This window comes from Gobius niger, assembly GCF_951799975.1.
Source record: "Gobius niger genome assembly, chromosome: 14".
NCBI lineage: Eukaryota > Metazoa > Chordata > Actinopteri > Gobiiformes > Gobiidae > Gobius > Gobius niger.
In genome coordinates this window covers 33,180,242-33,196,747 of record NC_136865.1, presented here as the reverse complement: position 1 = coordinate 33,196,747, position 16,506 = coordinate 33,180,242, and the positions used below count along the sequence as shown (strand labels likewise).

General features: G+C 41.4%; 1 protein-coding gene across 1 annotated transcript in view; it reads right to left on the bottom strand.

Moving 5' to 3' along the window:
* LOC306973775 (uncharacterized protein) overlaps nt 1–16,506 on the bottom strand; it is a gene marked incomplete at both ends in the record, with an annotated part of 61,377 nt that overhangs the window by 15,309 nt on the left and 29,562 nt on the right. The window contains 4 exons of the mRNA XM_079570768.1: nt 13,150–13,325; nt 13,645–13,767; nt 15,236–15,364; nt 16,098–16,196. Of these exons, the coding sequence (XP_079426894.1) occupies nt 13,150–13,325; nt 13,645–13,767; nt 15,236–15,364; nt 16,098–16,196 (527 nt within the window). The remainder of the gene's footprint in view (nt 1–13,149; nt 13,326–13,644; nt 13,768–15,235; nt 15,365–16,097; nt 16,197–16,506) is intronic.

The window sequence follows — 16,506 nt, the reverse complement described above, 5'->3', positions numbered from 1 at the left end:
TTGTGGATGTTCTGACCTGATATTGAGGATGTTCTGACCTGATATTGAGGATGTTCTGACCTGATCTTGTTGAGGATGTTCTGACCTGATATTGAGGATGTTCTGACCTGATCTTGAGGATGTTCTGACCTGATCTTGAGGATGTTCTGACCTGATATTGTGGATGTTCTGACCTGATATTGAGGATGTTCTGACCTGATCTTGAGGATGTTCTGACCTGATCTTGAGGATGTTCTGACCTGATATTGTGGATGTTCTGACCTGATATTGAGGATGTTCTGACCTGATATTGAGGATGTTCTGACCTGATATTGTGGATGTTCTGACCTGATCTTGTTGTGGATGTTCTGACCTGATATTGAGGATGTTCTGACCTGATATTGAGGATGTTCTGACCTGATCTTGTTGAGGATGTTCTGACCTGATATTGAGGATGTTCTGACCTGATATTGTGGATGTTCTGACCTGATATTGAGGATGTTCTGACCTGATATTGTGGATGTTCTGACCTGATATTGAGGATGTTCTGACCTGATATTGAGGATGTTCTGACCTGATATTGAGGATGTTCTGACCTGATATTGAGGATGTTCTGACCTGATATTGTGGATGTTCTGACCTGATATTGAGGATGTTCTGACCTGATATTGTGGATGTTCTGACCTGATATTGAGGATGTTCTGACCTGATATTGAGGATGTTCTGACCTGATAGTGAGGATGTTCTGACCTGATAGTGAGGATGTTTTGACCTGATTTTGAGGATGTTCTGACCTGATCTTGTTGTGGATGTTCTGACCTGATATTGAGGATGTTCTGACCTGATCTTGAGGATGTTCTGACCTGATATTGAGGATGTTCTGACCTGATCTTGAGGATGTTCTGACCTGATATTGAGGATGTTCTGACCTGATATTGTGGATGTTCTGACCTGATATTGTGGATGTTCTGACCTGATATTGAGGATGCTCTGACCTGATATTGTGGATGTTCTGACCTGATAGTGAGGATGTTCTGACCTGATATTGTGGATGTTCTGACCTGATATTGTGGATGTTCTGACCTGATATTGTGGATGTTCTGACCTGATATTGTGGATGTTCTGACCTGATATTGAGGATGCTCTGACCTGATATTGTGGATGTTCTGACCTGATAGTGAGGATGTTCTGACCTGATATTGTGGATGTTCTGACCTGATATTGTGGATGTTCTGACCTGATATTGTGGATGTTCTGACCTGATAGTGAGGATGTTCTGACCTGATATTGTGGATGTTCTGACCTGATATTGAGGATGTTCTGACCTGATAGTGAGGATGTTCTGACCTGATAGTGAGGATGTTTTGACCTGATTTTGAGGATGTTCTGACCTGATCTTGTTGTGGATGTTCTGACCTGATATTGAGGATGTTCTGACCTGATCTTGAGGATGTTCTGACCTGATATTGAGGATGTTCTGACCTGATCTTGAGGATGTTCTGACCTGATATTGTGGATGTTCTGACCTGATATTGTGGATGTTCTGACCTGATCTTGAGGATGTTCTGACCTGATATTGTGGATGTTCTGACCTGATATTGAGGATGTTCTGACCTGATATTGTGGATGTTCTGACCTGATCTTGAGGATGTTCTGACCTGATATTGAGGATGTTCTGACCTGATATTGAGGATGTTCTGACCTGATATTGAGGATGTTCTGACCTGATATTGAAGATGTTTTGACCTGATATTGAGGATGTTCTGACCTGATATTGAGGATGTTCTGACCTGATATTGTGGATGTTCTGACCTGATATTGAGGATGTTCTGACCTGATATTGTGGATGTTCTGACCTGATATTGAGGATGTTCTGACCTGATATTGAGGATGTTCTGACCTGATATTGTGGATGTTCTGACCTGATATTGAGGATGTTCTGACCTGATATTGAGGATGTTCTGACCTGATATTGTGGATGTTCTGACCTGATATTGAGGATGTTCTGACCTGATATTGAAGATGTTTTGACCTGATATTGAGGATGTTCTGACCTGATATTGAGGATGTTCTGACCTGATATTGTGGATGTTCTGACCTGATATTGAGGATGTTCTGACCTGATATTGTGGATGTTCTGACCTGATATTGAGGATGTTCTGACCTGATATTGAGGATGTTCTGACCTGATATTGTGGATGTTCTGACTTGATATTGAGGATGTTCTGACCTGATATTGTGGATGTTCTGACCTGATATTGTGGATGTTCTGACCTGATATTGAGGATGTTCTGACCTGATATTGTGGATGTTCTTACCTGATATTGAGGATGTTCTGACCTGATATTGAGGATGTTCTGACCTGATATTGAGGATGTTCTGACCTGATCTTGAGGATGTTCTGACCTGATATTGAGGATGTTCTGACCTGATATTGAGGATGTTCTGACCTGATATTGAGGATGTTCTGACCTGATATTGTGGATGTTCTGACCTGATATTGAGGATGTTCTGACCTGATATTGAGGATGTTCTGACCTGATATTGAGGATGTTCTGACCTGATCTTGTTGAGGATGTTCTGACCTGATATTGAGGATGTTCTGACCTGATCTTGTTGAGGATGTTCTGACCTGATATTGTTGTGGATGTTCTGACCTGATCTTGTTGTGGATGTTCTGACCTGATATTGAGGATGTTCTGACCTGATCTTGTTGAGGATGTTCTGACCTGATATTGTGGATGTTCTGACCTAATATTGAGGATGTTCTGACCTGATATTGAGGATGTTCTGACCTGATATTGAGGATGTTCTGACCTGATATTGTGGATGTTCTGACCTGATATTGAGGATGTTCTGACCTGATATTGAGGATGTTCTGACCTGATATTGAGGATGTTCTGACTTGATATTGAGGATGTTCTGACCTGATATTGAGGATGTTTTGACCTGATATTGTGGATGTTCTGACCTGATATTGAGGATGTTCTGACCTGATATTGAGGATGTTCTGACCTGATCTTGAGGATGTTCTGACCTGATATTGAGGATGTTCTGACCTGATATTGAGGATGTTCTGACCTGATATTGAGGATGTTCTGACCTGATCTTGTGGATGTTCTGACCTGATATTGAGGATGTTCTGACCTGATATTGTGGATGTTCTGACCTGATATTGTTGAGGATGTTCTGACCTGATGTTGAGGATGTTCTGACCTGACATTGAGGATGTTCTGACCTGGTATTGAGGATGTTCTGACCTGATATTGAGGATGTTCTGACCTGATATTGAGGATGTTCTGACCTGATATTGAGGATGTTCTGACCTGATATTGTTGATGTTCTGACCTGATCTTGAGGATGTTCTGACCTGATATTGAGGATGTTCTGACCTGATATTGAGGATGTTCTGACCTGATATTGAGGATGTTCTGACCTGATATTGAGGATGTTCTGACCTGATATTGAGGATGTTCTGACCTGATATTGTGGATGTTCTGACCTGATATTGAGGATTTTCTGACCTGATATTGTGGATGTTCTGACCTGATATTGAGGATGTTCTGACCTGATATTGAGGATGTTCTGACCTGATATTGAGGATGTTCTGACCTGATATTGTGGATGTTCTGACTTGATCTTGTTGAGAATGTTCTGACCTGATATTGTTGTGGATGTTCTGACCTGATATTGAGGATGTTCTGACCTGATATTGAGGATGTTCTGACCTGATATTGAGGATGTTCTGACTTGATCTTGTTGAGGATGTTCTGACCTGATATTGTGGATGTTCTGACCTGATATTGTGGATGTTCTGACCTGATATTGAGGATGTTCTGACCTGATATTGAGGATGTTCTGACCTGATATTGAGGATGTTCTGACCTGATATTGAGGATGTTCTGACCTGATATTGAGGATGTTCTGACCTGATCTTGAGGATGTTCTGACCTGATATTGAGGATGTTCTGACCTGATCTTGAGGATGTTCTGACCTGATATTGAGGATGTTCTGACCTGATATTGAGGATGTTCTGACCTGATATTGAGGATGTTCTGACCTGATATTGAGGATGTTCTGACTTGATCTTGTTGAGGATGTTCTGACCTGATATTGAGGATGTTCTGACCTGATATTGTGGATGTTCTGACCTGATATTGTGGATGTTCTGACCTGATATTGAGGATGTTCTGACCTGATATTGAGGATGTTCTGACCTGATATTGAGGATGTTCTGACCTGATATTGAGGATGTTCTGACCTGATATTGAGGATGTTCTGACCTGATATTGAGGATGTTCTGACCTGATATTGAGGATGTTCTGACTTGATCTTGTTGAGGATGTTCTGACCTGATATTGTGGATGTTCTGACCTGATATTGAGGATGTTCTGACCTGATATTGTGGATGTTCTGACCTGATATTGTGGATGTTTTGACCTGATATTGTGGATGTTCTGACCTGATATTGAGGATGTTCTGACCTGATATTGAGGATGTTCTGACCTGATATTGAGGATGTTCTGACCTGATATTGTTGAGGATGTTCTGACCTGATATTGAGGATGTTCTGACCTGATATTGTGGATGTTCTGACCTGATATTGAGGATGTTCTGACCTGATATTGAGGATGTTCTGACCTGATATTGAGGATGTTCTGACCTGATATTGAGGATGTTCTGACCTGATATTGAGGATGTTCTGACCTGATATTGAGGATATTCTGACCTGATATTGAGGATGTTCTGACCTGATATTGTGGATGTTCTGACCTGATATTGTGGATGTTCTGACCTGATATTGAGGATGTTCTGACCTGATATTGAGGATATTCTGACCTGATATTGAGGATGTTCTGACCTGATAGTGAGGATGTTCTGACCTGATATTGTGGATGTTCTGACCTGATATTGAGGATGTTCTGACCTGATATTGAGGATGTTCTGATCTGATATTGTGGATGTTCTGACCTGATATTGAGGATGTTCTGACCTGATATTGAGGATGTTCTGACCTGACATCGAGGATGTTCTGACCTGATATTGAGGATGTTCTGACCTGATATTGAGGATGTTCTGACCTGATATTGTGGATGTTCTGACCTGATATTGTGGATGTTCTGACCTGATATTGAGGATGTTCTGACCTGATATTGTGGATGTTCTGACCTGATATTGTGGATGTTCTGACCTGATGTTGAGGATGTTCTGACCTGATATTGAGGATATTCTGACCTGATATTGAGGATGTTCTGACCTGATAGTGAGGATGTTCTGACCTGATATTGTGGATGTTCTGACCTGATATTGAGGATGTTCTGACCTGATATTGAGGATGTTCTGATCTGATATTGTGGATGTTCTGACCTGATATTGAGGATGTTCTGACCTGATATTGAGGATGTTCTGACCTGATATTGAGGATGTTCTGACCTGATATTGAGGATGTTCTGACCTGACATCGAGGATGTTCTGACCTGATATTGAGGATGTTCTGACCTGATATTGAGGATGTTCTGACCTGATATTGAGGATGTTCTGACCTGATATTGTGGATGTTCTGACTTGATATTGAGGATGTTCTGACCTGATCTTGAGGATGTTCTGACCTGATATTGAGGATGTTCTGACCTGATATTGAGGATGTTCTGACCTGATATTGAGGATGTTCTGACCTGATATTGAGGATGTTCTGACCTGATATTGAGGATGTTCTGACCTGATATTGAGGATGTTCTGACCTGACATTGAGGATGTTCTGACCTGATATTGAGGATGTTCTGACCTGATATTGAGGATGTTCTGACCTGATATTGAGGATGTTCTGACCTGATATTGAGGATGTTCTGACCTGATATTGAGGATGTTCTGACCTGATATTGAGGATGTTCTGACCTGACATTGAGGATGTTCTGACCTGATATTGAGGATGTTCTGACCTGATATTGAGGATGTTCTGACCTGATATTGAGGATGTTCTGACCTGATATTGTGGATGTTCTGACCTGATATTGAGGATGTTCTGACCTGATATTGAGGATGTTCTGACCTGATATTGTGGATGTTCTGACCTGATGTTGAGGATGTTCTGACCTGATATTAAGGATGTTCTGACCTGATCTTGTGGATGTTCTGACCTGATCTTGTTGAGGATGTTCTGACCTGATATTGAGGATGTTCTGACCTGATATTGAGGATGTTCTGACCTGATATTGAGGATGTTCTGACCTGATGTTGAGGATGTTCTGACCTGATATTGAGGATGTTCTGACCTGATATTGAGGATGTTCTGACCTGATATTGTTGAGGATGTTCTGACCTGATATTGAGGATGTTCTGACCTGATATTGTGGATGTTCTGACCTGATATTGAGGATGTTCTGACCTGATATTGAGGATGTTCTGACCTGATATTGTGGATGTTCTGACCTGATATTGTGGATGTTCTGACCTGATATTGTGGATGTTCTGACCTGATATTGAGGATGTTCTGACCTGATATTGAGGATGTTCTGACCTGATATTGTGGATGTTCTGACCTGATATTGAGGATGTTCTGACCTGATATTGAGGATGTTCTGACCTGATATTGAGGATGTTCTGACCTGATATTGAGGATGTTCTGACCTGATATTGAGGATGTTCTGACCTGATATTGAGGATGTTCTGACCTGATATTGAGGATGTTCTGACCTGATATTGAGGATGTTTTGACCTGATATTGAGGATGTTCTGACCTGATCTTGAGGATGTTCTGACCTGATATTGAGGATGTTCTGACCTGATATTGAGGATGTTCTGACCTGATATTGAGGATGTTCTGACCTGATATTGAGGATGTTCTGACCTGATATTGAGGATGTTCTGACCTGATATTGAGGATGTTCTGACCTGATATTGAGGATGTTCTGACCTGATATTAAGGATGTTCTGACCTGATCTTGAGGATGCTCTGACCTGATCTTGAGGATGTTCTGACCTGATATTGAGGATGTTCTGACCTGATATTGAGGATGTTCTGACCTGATATTGAGGATGTTCTGACCTGATATTAAGGATGTTCTGACCTGATATTGAGGATGTTCTGACCTGATATTGAGGATGTTCTGACCTGATATTAAGGATGTTCTGACCTGATATTGAGGATGTTCTGATCTGATATTGAGGATGTTCTGACCTGATCTTGACGATGTTCTGACCTGATATTGTGGATGTTCTGACCTGATATTGAGGATGTTCTGACCTGATCTTGTTGAGGATGTTCTGACCTGATATTGTGGATTTTCTGACCTGATATTGAGGATGTTCTGACCTGATCTTGAGGATGTTCTGACCTGATCTTGAGGATGTTCTGACCTGATATTGAGGATGTTCTGACCTGATATTGAGGATGTTCTGACCTGATATTGTGGATGTTCTGACCTGATATTGTGGATGTTCTGACCTGATATTGTTGTGGATGTTCTGACCTGATATTGAGGATGTTCTGACCTGATCTTGAGGATGTTTTGACCTGATATTGTGGATGTTCTGACCTGATATTGAGGATGTTCTGACCTGATATTGTGGATGTTCTGACCTGATATTGTGGATGTTCTGACCTGATATTGAGGATGTTCTGACCTGATATTGTGGATGTTCTGACCTGATATTGTGGATGTTCTGACCTGATATTGAGGATGTTCTGACCTGATATTGAGGATGTTCTGACCTGATCTTGTTGAGGATGTTCTGACCTGATATTGTGGATGTTCTGACCTGATATTGTGGATGTTCTGACCTGATATTGAGGATGTTCTGACCTGATATTGTGGATGTTCTGACCTGATATTGAGGATGTTCTGACCTGATATTGTGGATGTTCTGACCTGATATTGAGGATGTTCTGACCTGATATTGAGGATGTTCTGACCTGATATTGTGGATGTTCTGACCTGATATTGAGGATGTTCTGACCTGATATTGTGGATGTTCTGACCTGATATTGTGGATGTTCTGACCTGATATTGAGGATGTTCTGACCTGATATTGTGGATGTTCTGACCTGATATTGAGGATGTTCTGACCTGATATTGAGGATGTTCTGACCTGATATTGTGGATGTTCTGACCTGATATTGAAGATGTTCTGACCTGATATTGAGGATGTTCTGACCTGATATTGAGGATGTTCTGACCTGATATTGAGGATGTTCTGACCTGATATTGTGGATGTTCTGACCTGATCTTGTTGTGGATGTTCTGACCTGATATTGAGGATGTTCTGACCTGATATTGTGGATGTTCTGACCTGATCTTGAGGATGTTCTGACCTGATATTGAGGATGTTCTGACCTGATATTGTGGATGTTCTGACCTGATATTGTGGATGTTCTGACCTGATATTGAGGATGTTCTGACCTGATATTGAGGATGTTCTGACCTGATATTGAGGATGTTCTGACCTGATATTGAGGATGTTCTGACCTGATATTGTGGATGTTCTGACCTGATATTGAGGATGTTCTGACCTGATATTGTGGATGTTCTGACCTGATCTTGAGGATGTTCTGACCTGATATTGTGGATGTTCTGACCTGATCTTGAGGATGTTCTGACCTGATATTGAGGATGTTCTGACCTGATATTGAGGATGTTCTGACCTGATATTGTGGATGTTCTGACCTGATATTGAGGATGTTCTGACCTGATATTGAGGATGTTCTGACCTGATATTGTTGATGTTCTGACCTGATATTGAGGATGTTCTGACCTGATCTTGAGGATGTTCTGACCTGATGTTGAGGATGTTCTGACCTGATATTGTGGATGTTCTGACCTGATATTGTGGATGTTCTGACCTGATATTGAGGATGTTCTGACCTGATATTGTGGATGTTCTGACCTGATATTGTGGATGTTCTGACCTGATATTGTGGATGTTCTGACCTGATATTGAGGATGTTCTGACCTGATGTTGAGGATGTTCTGACCTGATATTGAGGATGTTCTGACCTGATATTGAGGATGTTCTGACCTGATATTGAGGATGTTCTGACCTGATATTGAGGATGTTCTGACCTGATATTGAGGATGTTCTGACCTGATATTGAGGATGTTCTGACCTGATATTGTGGATGTTCTGACCTGATATTGTGGATGTTCTGACCTGATATTGAGGATGTTCTGACCTGATATTGTGGATGTTCTGACCTGATATTGTGGATGTTCTGACCTGATATTGTGGATGTTCTGACCTGATATTGTGGATGTTCTGACCTGATATTGAGGATGTTCTGACCTGATATTGTTCTGACCTTATTTTGTGGATGTTCTGACCTGATATTGTGGATGTTCTGACCTGATATTGTTCTGACCTTATTTTGTGGATGTTCTGACCTGATCTTGAGGATGTTCTGACCTGATATTGAGGATGTTCTGACCTGATATTGTGGATGTTCTGACCTGATATTGAGGATGTTCTGACCTGATCTTGAGGATGTTCTGACCTGATATTGAGGATGTTCTGACCTGATATTGAGGATGTTCTGACCTGATGTTGAGGATGTTCTGACCTGATATTGAGGATGTTCTGACCTGATCTTGAGGATGTTCTGACCTGATCTTGAGGATGTTCTGACCTGATATTGAGGATGTTCTGACCTGATATTGTGGATGTTCTGACCTGATATTGTGGATGTTCTGACCTGATATTGAGGATGTTCTGACCTGATATTGTGGATGTTCTGACCTGATATTGAGGATGTTCTGACCTGATATTGTGGATGTTCTGACCTGATATTGTGGATGTTCTGACCTGATATTGTGGATGTTCTGACCTGATATTGAGGATGTTCTGACCTGATATTGTGGATGTTCTGACCTGATATTGAGGATGTTCTGACCTGATCTTGAGGATGTTCTGACCTGATCTTGAGGATGTTCTGACCTGATATTGAGGATGTTCTGACCTGATATTGAGGATGTTCTGACCTGATATTGAGGATGTTCTGATCTGATATTGAGGATGTTCTGACCTGATATTGTGGATGTTCTGACCTGATATTGAGGATGTTCTGACCTGATATTGAGGATGTTCTGACCTGATATTGAAGATGTTCTGACCTGATATTGTGGATGTTCTGACCTGATATTGAGGATGTTCTGACCTGATCTTGTTGTGGATGTTCTGACCTGATATTGAGGATGTTCTGACCTGATATTGAGGATGTTCTGACCTGATATTGAAGATGTTCTGACCTGATATTGTGGATGTTCTGACCTGATATTGAGGATGTTCTGACCTGATCTTGTTGTGGATGTTCTGACCTGATATTGAGGATGTTCTGACCTGATATTGAGGATGTTCTGACCTGATATTGAGGATGTTCTGACTTGATATTGAGGATATTCTGACCTGATATTGTGGATGTTCTGACCTGATATTGTGGATGTTCTGACCTGATATTGAGGATGTTCTGACCTGATATTGTGGATGTTCTGACCTGATATTGAGGATGTTCTGACCTGATATTGTGGATGTTCTGACCTGATATTGAGGATGTTCTGACCTGATCTTGAGGATGTTCTGACCTGATATTGAGGATGTTCTGACCTGATATTGAGGATATTCTGACCTGATATTGTGGATGTTCTGACCTGATATTGTTGAGGATGTTCTGACCTGATATTGAGGATGTTCTGACCTGATATTGAGGATGTTCTGACCTGATATTGTGGATGTTCTGACCTGATATTGAAGATGTTCTGACCTGATATTGAGGATGTTCTTACCTGATCTTGTTGAGGATGTTCTGACCTGATATTGAGGATGTTCTGACCTGATATTGAGGATGTTCTGACCTGATATTGTGGATGTTCTGACCTGATATTGAGGATGTTCTGACCTGATCTTGTTGTGGATGTTCTGACCTGATATTGAGGATGTTCTGACCTGATCTTGTTGAGGATGTTCTGACCTGATCTTGTTGTGGATGTTCTGACCTGATATTGAGGATGTTCTGACCTGACATTGAGGATGTTCTGACCTGATATTGAGGATGTTCTGACCTGATATTGTGGATGTTCTGACCTGATATTGAGGATGTTCTGACCTGATATTGAGGATGTTCTGACCTGATATTGAGGATGTTCTGATCTGATATTGAGGATGTTCTGACCTGACATTGAGGATGTTCTGACCTGATATTGAGGATGTTCTGACCTGATATTGAGGATGTTCTGACCTGATATTGTGGATGTTCTGACCTGATATTGTGGATGTTCTGACCTGATATTGAGGATGTTCTGACCTGATATTGAGGATGTTCTGACCTGATATTGTGGATGTTCTGACCTGATATTGAGGATGTTCTGACCTGATCTTGAGGATGTTCTGACCTGATATTGAGGATGTTCTGACCTGATATTGAGAATGTTCTGACATGATCTTGTGGATGTTCTGACCTGATATTGAGGATGTTCTGACCTGATATTGAGGATGTTCTGACCTGATATTGTGGATGTTCTGACCTGATCTTGAGGATGTTCTGACCTGATATTGAGGATGTTCTGACCTGATATTGAGGATGTTCTGACCTGATATTGAGAATGTTCTGACATGATCTTGTGGATGTTCTGACCTGATATTGAGGATGTTCTGACCTGATCTTGTTGTGGATGTTCTGACCTGATATTGAGGATGTTCTGACCTGATATTGAGGATGTTCTGACCTGATCTTGAGGATGTTCTGACCTGATCTTGAGGATGTTCTGACCTGATATTGAGGATGTTCTGACCTGATATTGAGGATGTTCTGACCTGATATTGAGGATGTTCTGACCTGATATTGTGGATGTTCTGACCTGATATTGAGGATGTTCTGACCTGATATTGAGGATGTTCTGACCTGATATTGAGGATGTTCTGACCTGATATTGTGGATGTTCTGACCTGATCTTGAGGATGTTCTGACCTGATCTTGAGGATGTTCTGACCTGATATTAAGGATGTTCTGACCTTATATTGTGGATGTTCTGACCTGATATTAAGGATGTTCTGACCTGATCTTGAGGATGTTCTGACTTGATCTTGTTGAGGATGTTCTGACCTGATATTGAGGATGTTCTGACCTGATCTTGTTGAGGATGTTCTGACCTGATATTAAGGATGTTCTGACCTGATATTGAGGATGTTCTGACCTGATATTGAGGATGTTCTGACCTGATATTGTGGATGTTCTGACCTGATATTGTGGATGTTCTGACCTGATATTGAGGATGTTCTGACCTGATATTGTGGATGTTCTGACCTGATATTGTGGATGTTCTGACCTGATATTGAGGATGTTCTGACCTGATATTGAGGATGTTCTGACCTGATATTGAGGATGTTCTGACCTGATATTGTGGATGTTCTGACCTGATCTTGTTGAGGATGTTCTGACCTGATCTTGTTGAGGATGTTCTGACCTGATATTGAGGATGTTCTGACCTGATATTGTGGATGTTCTGACCTGATATTGAGGATGTTCTGACCTGATCTTGTTGAGGATGTTCTGACCTGATATTGTGGATGTTCTGACCTGATATTGTGGATGTTCTGACCTGATATTGAGGATGTTCTGACCTGATATTGAGGATGTTCTGACCTGATCTTGTTGAGGATGTTCTGACCTGATATTGAGGATGTTCTGACCTGATATTGAGGATGTTCTGACCTGATATTGAGGATGTTCTGACCTGATATTGTGGATGTTCTGACCTGATATTGAGGATGTTCTTGTTCTGACCTGATCTTGTTGAGGATGTTCTGACCTGATCTTGTTGTGGATGTTCTGACCTGATCTTGTTGAGGATGTTCTGACCTGATCTTGTTGTAGATGTTCTGACCTGATCTTGTTGAGGATGTTCTGACCTGATCTTGTTGTAGATGTTCTGACCTGATCTTGTTGAGGATGTTCTGACCTGATCTTGTTGTAGATGTTCTGACCTGATCTTGTTGAGGATGTTCTGACCTGATCTTGTTGTAGATGTTCTGACCTGATCTTGTTGAGGATGTTCTGACCTGATATTGTTGTAGATGTTCTGACCTGATCTTGTTGAGGATGTTCTGACCTGATCTTGTTGTGGATGTTCTGACCTGATCTTGTTGAGGATGTTCTGACCTGATATTGTTGAGGATGTTCTGACCTGATCTTGTTGAGGATGTCGGCTCCTGACTGCTGGAGCAGCGTGGTGCAGATGAAGCTCTGAGGGACGCTCATCTTCTTGGCTCCTCTCTGCAGCAGCTCCTGTTGGAGGGAGCTCGTCTGCATCACGTGAGGACAGAGCGTCTGCGCCGCCGTCACCATCAGCTCCAGCAGCACCTGCACCACAGGCAGCGGTTACTACAGAAGCATCAGCATCAGCAGCAGAGGAGAGGCAACATCACAAAACCTCTGGCCCAGAAGAGAATGTTACACATCACGAGAGGGTCACAGGTTCTTCAGCTGGTCCAGTGTGGTCTTCAGTATGATCTGAAGCTCTGGGGAGACGCCTGACCTGTAGCTGAGGTTAGTGTTGGACGAGACGCCTGACCTGTAGCTGAGGTTAGTGTTGGACGAGACGCCTGACCTGTAGCTGAGGTTAGTGATGGACGAGACGCCTGACCTGTAGCTGAGGTTAGTGATGGACGAGACGCCTGACCTGTAGCTGCTGCTCCATGACGCGCGTCACTTCTCCGGCCATGGACTCCAGCGTCTCCTGAATGGCTCCCACACACGGCCCCTGGGAGGCGCTGTTCTGCAGGTGGTACAGGCTCGGCAGCAGCTGAAGAAGACGTGACCAGGTTTATCCAGGAAGTGACTCCAACACGCTTACCCATTCACAAATATGGTATCCACATGTAGCACGGAATGCCCCCGACTTTAGCATGTGTGTACTGTGTCTCTAGCGTGTGTGTAGCGTGTGTGTAGCGTGTGTGTAGCATGTGTGTAGCGTATCATCATCATAATTGAAATCACGATTATTCAAACGATTATTTGTTGCCTTTAAAAAAAATCCATAAAAAAAAGCCAAAAATCCATCAAAAAAAAGACAATAAACCATCAAAAAAAAGACAAAAATCCATCAAAAAAGTGACAAAAATCCATCAAAAAAGTGACAAAAATCCATCAAAAAAATGACAAAAATCCATCAAAAAAGTGACAAAAATCCAGCAAAAAAAGACAAAAATCCATCAAAAAAAAGACAAAAATCCATCAAAAAAGTGACAAAAATCCATCAAAAAAATGACAAAAATCCATCAAAAAAGTGACAAAAATCCATAAAAAAAATGACAAAAACCAACAAAAAAGTGACAAAAATCCAGAAAAAAACTGACAAAAATCCATCAAAAAAATGACAAAAATCCATAAAAAAAATGACAAAAATCCATAAAAAAAAAGACAAAAATCCATCAAAAAAGTGACAAAAATCCATCAAAAAAGTGACAAAAATCCATCAAAAAAGTGACAAAAATCCATCAAAAAAATGACAAAAATCCATAAAAAAAATGACAAAAACCAACAAAAAAGTGACAAAAATCCAGAAAAAAAATGACAAAAATCCATCAAAAAAGTGACAAAAATCCATCAAAAAAGTCACAAAAATCCATCAAAAAAGTGACAAAAATCCATTAAAAAAAATGACAAAAACCAACAAAAAAGTGACAAAAATCCAGAAAAAAAATGACAAAAATCCATCAAAAAAGTGACAAAAATCCATAAAAAAAAAGACAAAAATCCATAAAAAAAGTGACAAAAATCCATCAAAAAAGTGACAAAAATCCAGCAAAAAAGTGACAAAAATCCATCAAAAAAGTGACAAAAATCCATCAAAAAAATGACAAAAATCCATCAAAAAAGTCACAAAAATCCAGCAAAAAAGTGACAAAAATCCATCAAAAAAGTCACAAAAATCCAGCAAAAAAGTGACAAAAATCCATCAAAAAAGTGACAAAAATCCAGCAAAAAAGTGACAAAAATCCATCAAAAAAATGACAAAAATCCATCAAAAAAGTCACAAAAATCCATCAAAAAAGTCACAAAAATCCATCAAAAAAAGACAAAAATCCATCAAAAAAAGACAAAAATCCCAAAAAAATTGAACAAAACAAATTATAATCGATTTTTTGCGATTATGCTAATTTTGTAATCGTTTACTGTTGTAATCGAAATCGTAATCGAATTTCGATTAATTGCACAGCCCTACTCTAGCGTGTCTTTAGCGTGTCCTTAGCGTGTCTCTAGCGTGTTACCGTTTTGCAGTTGCGTGCGTCCTGGATGAGCCGCTGCGCTCGCTTCACGTCCTCCTGAACTGACGGAGACTCCGTGAACCTCAGAGAGTTCAGATGGTCCTGGACCTTCACACACATGGTGTCCACCATCTGCAGAGGAGGCCACAGTCACACGCCTGGACACGCAGAGGTAAAGAGGGGCCTAAAACATGTACAAAATCTTCCAAATGGGGCTTTATCTATGGCCATGTCCATCACGGGGTCAAACGCGGAAGTTTCACCGACTGAATCTCCGTGAATATGGACGACTCGGGTCAGAGGTCAGAAGTCGTCACCGCGGCGACGTGTCTCAGACCAGATCCAGGGAGAACGGCCAGATGTGAGACTAGCATGCTAAAATGCTAACGAGCCGCATCTGGACATGGCGTCCGGCGAGGGAGGGGCCGTTTCTTTGCTTCTCTGTCGTCTGACGGAAGAACACGAGGGCTTCTGTTTTGCAGACGGAAACCACAGTTCAGATGTTTGAGGCGTCGCTAAAGCAAAAACTGTTAGCATCAAAGTCACTGCTCTGCTTCTACAAAGGCTCCTTTTCTACAGACGATTCCTAAAGAGGTACAAACAAACTGTTTTAGGGTTAAAGGGGGGTATTATGCACTTTCCATCATTTATTCTGTCCTTCCCTCATTAAAAACATGGCTGAAGTGTTGCCTTGGCACATTCACGTATTTCTGAGTCATCTGTAAAAACTCTGATGGCGGCCATTTTAGGGATAGGTTTGCCCGAGTCCTCCTAGGAACGCCCCCACCTCCTGGAGACGCCTGGGGAGTATTACCTGCTGTGTTGCTGTGGTGTAGCGCCCCCTGCTGTCTGTGGGGAGTATTACCTGCTGTGTTGTCGTGGTAACGATGCCCTGCTGCAGCCTGTAGTTCTGCTCCTGGAGGTATTTGCGCGTCTCGTGGTTCCTCAGAAGGAACTGCTCCATCTGAAAGGAGAGAGTAAAGGAGAGCCACGCCTCCACAGTCTGAGCACCAGGGTCACAGGATGATGCTAATGATGCTAATGATGCTTATGTTGCTAATGTTGCTGATGTTGCTAATGTTGCTAATGATGCTAATGTTGCTGATGATGCTAATGTTGCTAAGGTTTCTAATGATGATAATGATGCTAATGTTGCTAATGATGCTAATGTTGATAATGATGCTAATGATGCTAGTGTTGCTAATGATGCTAAGGTTGCTAAGGATGCTAATGTTGCTAATGATGCTATTGTTGCTATTGTTGCAAATGTTGCT